The 6,997-nt window shown below is 47.8% G+C and overlaps 1 protein-coding gene across 1 annotated transcript in view; it reads left to right on the top strand.

Moving 5' to 3' along the window:
* Positions 1–6,381: 6,381 nt before the first annotated feature.
* The window catches only part of KIAA2013 (KIAA2013 ortholog), a 6,505-nt gene continuing 5,889 nt past the window's right edge, over positions 6,382–6,997 (top strand). Inside the window, exon 1 of the mRNA XM_014522935.2 lies at positions 6,382–6,386. Coding sequence (XP_014378421.1) covers positions 6,382–6,386 — 5 coding nt within the window. The remainder of the gene's footprint in view (positions 6,387–6,997) is intronic.

Raw genomic sequence — 6,997 nt, 5'->3', positions numbered from 1 at the left:
GGGCGCTCGGAGCGGCTCCCGGCCCGCGCAGGGCTGAGGGGCAGAGCCCGCGGGTGGGCATCAGTCACAGAGGCCAGTTTCTGCTACTCTGTCCTGTCTCGATACCAAACCCGACGCCTTTATGGCCTCTTCAAGAGAAAAATAGAGGACATAAAGGCGTCCGGATGGCAACGCGTGTGCCCCCTGAGCGTGGCAGTGCACCCCCTGCGAAAAGGCGCTGCCAATACCGCCAGCAGCGCTTGCAGGTGGTCGCTACTAGCCACCCCCCACGCTGCCAACACTGCTGGCAGCATCTGCAGGTGGTCCATGATTGCCGCTGGCCATTGCCAACGCTGCCGGTGGCGTCTGCAGGGGTTGCCGATCGCTGGTCAGTGCTGGCAACCCCCCCCTCCCTGCTGCCGACAGCGCCATGGCCGCCTGCGGGAGCTCACCACTTGCCACCGCCACGCTCCTGCTGCCAACAGTGCCACCGCTGCCTGCGGGAACTCGCTGTGCCCCGCCATCCTCAGGAGGCACATCGCGTTCATGGGTTTCATATCAATAGAGGACAACCCAACTGTCCTCTACGATGGCCACCCTAGTGGATACGCTTCTGCGTTAGCCCCGGCCCGTGGGTTTGCGGGGAGTGGGGCCTGCGGCTACCTCTGGGTCACACAGCCCTTGGCCTTGGGCGGGCTCCAGGGGGGAACATTTTCTCCGCCTGGAAAAGGGTGTTTGTACCTGAAAGCTTGCAAAGATGAATTTTTCTAACTATTTTAGCTGGTCTAATGAAAGATATTGGATTTACCCCCCAAAAATCTTGTCTATGTGCTTAGACCAGGGGCGGGCAATTATTTTGGGTGGAGAGCAGCTTACTGAGTTTTGGCAAGCCATCGAGGGCTGCATGGTAGGCAGCCAGGGGCAGATAAATATTAATTTTCTAAATTTTTTAGTGGCCCCGCAGGCCATATAGAATAGCCTAGCGGGCCACATCTCGCCCCTGGGCCACACTGTGCCCACCCCTGGCTTAGACTAACACAACTACAACCTATACTCCTATTAAATACCTCTTCACCCACATCACAAAGAAGCAGGGCTACCTGCCCCCAGAGGTCACAGCTAATCCAGCCCCCTGCCTGTGGCAGCATCATCCCTATGCAAACCATCCCATACAAATCCATCATGGAAACTCTACATAAAACGACATCAGCCCTGACACAACACAGACCTAATACCCACAGGGAAAACAAGGGAACCATGGCAGGCAACATCCTGCTTCTGTGAAATGTCAGTATGTGCTCAAGAGATCCAGGGTCGAGGGCCACGCTCCCTGCTACAGAGGAAGGCAAACCACGGGGGTAAAATTCTGTTCTGATCCCAAATATAGAGATCAGTTTGCCTCTGAGCAGAAGGCCGACCCTCTAGCCAGGAATCTCTGGCTTTGGTCTCAGCAGAAGCATTGGCCTGCCCTGTCAAAGTCAGCAGCCCTGCCTGTAGTCAATACCCAATGCCTCTGAGGAAGGTTTAAAAACACCTTCTACTGATGCATCCCAAAACTGCATGTGCATTGTACTGACCAAGTACAAACTGGGTCCTGCTGGAGAGACACCAGGCTTTCCCTGATCCTACAGCTCACAGCTGTAATACAAACAAAACCCCCTCACTCAGGTGTAAAATCCTGCAGAAGCCCAGCCCTGCTAGCAGAGGACACTGAAAGTGATTGGGATTGATTTCAGGCATTTTAGCTGCCAGAGGACAGGGGTTGGGTTTTGGAGGAGGAAGCCCAGGAAGTAAGATGTTGAAAGGGAAGAAGAGGAAACATGAAGTGCATTACGCAAATTCCTGAGGCCTCTAATGTTATAAGTAGCTGAGACATTCATTCAGTGTTGCTTGTGCACAAATGCTGGCAATCACCTCATTTCAAAATGCCAGCGTTCATTTGGTTTGTGTGTACATGTAAAAGCCTGGGGGTGGGAAATCAACTTTCCCTGACCTCAAAGTAGATTGATCCTTTGATGCTGCAAGTCCCTTGGTGGGAGGGTGACAGCCTTCTAGTAACTAAGGAAGTCAGAAGTGAATCCTTTGCAACACTTAGACAAATAGAAAAGTCCCTAGAGTAAAGCAACTGTGTTATAGACAGTGACAGTCCCCAAAGGGAAATGGCATTAGCAAACATCCTACTCACTCATTTGAAGGAAAATTCCTTCACTTGGGACTTGTTAATTTAGAAGCAAACATTGGACTCACAACACAAGCAACATTCACAGTAGAAATCTACTAAAGGACCCCAGGCTGGGTATAAATGTAAATGTGATGTAAATTTTAAATAAGCATCATCATCATCTTAACATTAGGAACGTTCGGATCAAGAGTGCAAATTCCCATTGTCAAGGAGGTTCCAATCCCAAGTTTTAGTTCAGATCTAAAGGTCACTTCAGGACTATAGCCCAGAACTAGATTCTGCCCTTTCTATAGCCGCAAAGTCTGGATTCAGACCCTGGATTCAGACCCTGTTCAATTCATGGTTTGGCAACAGGTCAGACTCTTATTTTAAGCCAAATTAAAGTATCTCCATTTTAAGATGAGATTGTTTAAAACCTGTCTTGGTCATTGCTTATAATCTTCCCTTATGCTGTCTGCCCTGATCTGACAGCTCTGTTTACATTCTGCAGTTACACCAACCGTAGCAGGGAGTGTGTGTGGGTTTTTCCTCTTTCTATGTTTGTCCTGCTTTGTGCTGTCCTGCTGGAATTCACTGCCTGTCTTTTTAAACAGCAGTAGCTGCCAATGCAGATGTTGCTGTGTGTACGTGCAACACGTGCTGCATGAGAAGCAACAGCTTGCTACAGATTTAAAGAAACAGCCAGTCATGGGAAAAGTTTATGAAAAATGTAACTAGTGAAAGTTAAAAGTTAGCAGCCTTTAAAATTAACTTGAGTTAAAATTTAAATATTTCCACTTTCAACTAGTTAAAAGGTAAGTTAAAAAGGAAGTAACTAGTTAAAAGTGAAGTTGATTCGTGAGAAATGCGTGAAACAGTGGATTGCCTCTTAGCATCATTTTCATTTTCAAATGCAATGAGGGGGTTTCTTTTCCATAAGCCCACAGAAGTCCACTAATTTACTCAGAACTCACTCTGCTTTACCTGAGAACAATGTTATACTTGTCATGCAGTTTTCAGAATAACAATTTACCAATGCCTATGTAGTGTTAGACCCTTCTCACCCTCTCCATGTGAAGTACTTTGTAAAAGTCAGTGCATCATATAGGTATACCAGAATAACAGAAAGGAGATAGTCATAGCCAGGTGACAAATGAACGCTATTTCCACAGAAAACCTCCGTTGTTACAATTTTTATTGCTCAAAAGGTAACAAAAGGGTATGAAATACATCTGAATTGGAAATAAGGAAAGTGTCTGAAAATCAAAATTAGACTGAAATGAGAAAATCAGTTTAAATGAGAAAAAGAACGTTCACTTGCATAGCAGAAACTGTTTAAACGTGCTGATTGAACTGCAGCAAACGCTGCATTTCATAATTTATATCTGGCTATTTTTCTCTTCTGTCTTGTAAAACTAAGCCCTCGCTACTGAACAATTGTCTACATGGGCAGATGAGGGAATGCTTGTGTTATGAATAGCTTTGTGTTATGAATAGCTTGTGTGATGAATAGCTTTGTGTTATGAATATGCTTGTGTGATGAATAGCTTTTTCATAGTAGGTGACATCTCAGATAAGTTTCTCACAGATGAGAAGTAATGCTCAACTTCTTGGGCCCTGGGCTGCTGGTTCTGATCTTCGTTCAGATTAAGAGTCATCATCTGCTTCACCCTCACTACCTGCTCCCAGTCTTACTGTGATCACTGTCTCTGCTTGCAGCCAACTGGCTGCCCTGTTGACTTCTACAAATGCACAGAAAATGCCAGCATGAACTAAGGAACTCTGGGACTTGTAGTTCTTAAGAGACCATAGCTCATGGGACAGCACGCTACTCTCTCTCTCTCAAACAAGAAGTCCTAGAGTTTCGATAAAGAAATATCGTTCCATGTAAGTCCTAGAGAGTGGCTGGGTCAGGAAAAAATCTGGGGAAGCCAGATTTCATTTAAAAAAAACTTTTAACTTATATTTTAAAAAAGGTTAAAGTTAACCTTTTTTTTTAACAAGTCAAAGTTAAAAGTTGACAGCTGAAAAATGTAACTAGTTAAAATTAAATGTTAGCCATTTCTTTTCCTTTTTAACTAGTTAATTAACTAGTTAATTCCCATGACTGGAAACAGCCTTGTTCATGTTAGGTGGAAATCAAAGGGAGCAGGACTTCACCCCATTTATTTGTGAAGATCCTTCTGTCATAAAGCCAGCAATTTGTTTGCAGCAAGGAAGTCAAATAAATTCCCCCTCCCTAAGCTAACCAAGTCCTTCCTCTAGTTAATGGATTTCCCACCTGCTTTTGCTCTTAATATTTTTCTGTAGCTTGCATTATTATTGAGAACTATATTGGGAGGCTATGGCTGGGGCCACACATTTACAGCATAATATTTATAATGATTAGAAAAAATGCAGTGTAGACAAGTATTTAAACCCAACAGAGGAGAATTTGACTTGAACTTTTAGCTGTACAGAATCTGCTGGGATAAAAGGAATAAGAAGTAATTAAAAGCACCAAAGTCAGCAGAGGTAAGGAGAGGAGATTAATTTATCTCAATGTCTCCCTCTCTCTGCCTTAGTGATAGGGCTGTGCGAAGCTTCGCGTGGTGATTTGATTCAGACAAGATTCGACCCAATTCGGTGGCCGAATCTCCAAATCCGAACTGAATCAGGGGACCAGTTGAAAAGTCTGAATCGATTAGAAGCTCTCCGAATCTTCGGAAAAGATTAGGAGAGCTTTGATGATTCGGGCCGTCCTCGGTGGCTGCAGCAGGGAGCAGCAGCCAGACTCTGAGCTGGTAAGTACTAGAGGCGGGAGAAGGGGTGCTGGGGGAGGGGACCATGGGGAGACCCCTGCCAGCCCCCCCCAACCCCTGCTCCCACCCCCCCAAGCTGCCTCCACCCACCCCAGCTCTGCACGAGCCCCCTGACCTCCCCCTGCTCCCCCATGGGTGCCCTGCCCAGGCCAGCTCCGGCCCTTTAAGAAAAAAGAAACAGAGAAAAGTCCAGGGATTCGCCGCTCCTGCAGGGGCCTTGGGGGCTCGTGCAGAGCCCGCTATGTGTCCCAGGGCAATGGGGGGCAGCGGGAATTGCCCCCCCTGGCAGGAGCGGTGAGTGCTGGGTTTTTTCATTTTTTCTTTTTCTTAATGGGCTGGAGCTGGCCTGGGCAGGGCACCCATGGTGGGGCTGGGAGAGTGAATGGGGAGGCCAGGGGGCTCATACAGAGCTCCCCGTGCAGTGTGGGGCAGTGGGGGCAGCAGGGATTGCCCCCCCCATCACCTGCTGAGTTGGGGCTTTTTTTTTTCTACAAGAGCCGGGATCTGGGGCAGGACTGGGAGAGGGGAGGGGGATAGGCCTGGCCAGGCCAATTCAGAGATTCAGCAACAGCCGAATCTCCGAATCAGATCCGATCGAATCGAACTGGGACAGTGATTTGAATCACCGAATTGAATCACTGCCCCTGAACTGGCCGAACCCGAAGCGAATACTAGCTGCTTTGCACCAGCATGCTTAGTAATTTGTTTGGTTTTGAGCCTCATCTAAAGGATGGTAACCCCATCAGCCCTGTAGGGGTTCTGATTCAGTACCGGCTCAGAAAGATGAGACACTTTGCACTTAAAACCTGAATTTGCCAATGTTTATAATCTCCCTTTATTCAAACCATGGCCCATGGAAGTCCAGAAACTTGTATATCATATTTTAAGCCAACAGGATGCAAAATAGATAAGATCTCAACATCTGAGGAGAGAGCTTTATACTGAGAAGAGTATTATGGGAAGAAGATACTGTTTAGTGTGCTATCTATAATACAGTAACAATGCCCAGTTTGTGTTATAAGAAGCCTGTTGCCACAACAAGCTGGTTTTAAAATTAAATTCTGGAAGTCTGCCTGCCTGCTTTTGTATTGTAGATCCCAACTCGTAGCCAGATAACAGCACAGATTTTGCTACTTCATAAATACCCCATCTGATATGCATCTTGCAGTGTGCAAACTCTGAATCATCCTGTTACGTGCAGCTGGTAGGTGCTGTACTGATACGTTCTTTGATTGCAAGTTACCCTTTCTACATTTTAATAAGGCATTTAGCCACATTTTTACGGGTTGAGATAGGGAAGGTAGAATGAAAGTTGCCCTTAAGAGTCCTGTAGCCACAAAGAGGGGGAAAAACAAGAGGGGCAACAAAAGCCTATTTAAGTTTTGCCTGTATAGTGTGAGCCTGTTCTGAAAATATTCTACGTCCCTCCCCCAATTTGAGATGCGGTAAGACTGTAAGGGCACTGTAAAGAACATCCGACAGCCCCAAGCACAGGGCTGACTTCCAAAGCCTGTCTCTGGGCAGGAGACTCCCTATGGTTTGCTTTCCTTCTGACTTTGTGGGACCTTTGGACATGAACAGTGACAGCCAAAGGAGGCTTGAGGAGCGGAAAGCCTCCACTTGCTGGGAGGAGAAAGGCAACCAGGAAGTCACTGCAGGATCAGGGCTGCGAGCAGGCACAGGGCAGGAACCAGGCTCCGGTAGCAACAGATTTCACAGATGATTCAGTAACCAGCCACAGCCTCCCAGTTACACTCGGCCCAGACAGGCCTCTGGGACCCCGTGCTGCCTCCTGCTCCATGCCTTAGCCAGCCCCAAACCTGCCTGCCCTGCACTACCGCCCCAGCTCCCTTGTTCTGCAGCCCTCAGGACAACCCGCCCGCCCCAGGGCACTGAGCACGGCCCCCTCTCCTGCAGCCGGCCCCCACACCTTTCCCTAGCCTGGCCTGGACTAGCCCCCATCTCCCAGTCTACCGCCCCAGTTCTCCCAACCCAGCCCTGGCCCTGCCCGCCCCTGGGTTAAGCCCGCCCCCACCTGTCACAAAGCGTCGTGCCG

This window comes from Alligator sinensis, unplaced genomic scaffold, assembly GCF_000455745.1.
Source record: "Alligator sinensis unplaced genomic scaffold, ASM45574v1 scaffold366_1, whole genome shotgun sequence".
NCBI classification, from domain to species: Eukaryota; Metazoa; Chordata; order Crocodylia; family Alligatoridae; genus Alligator; species Alligator sinensis.
Note: the sequence above shows the minus strand (reverse complement) of the source record. Positions and strands in the feature narration are given on the sequence as shown.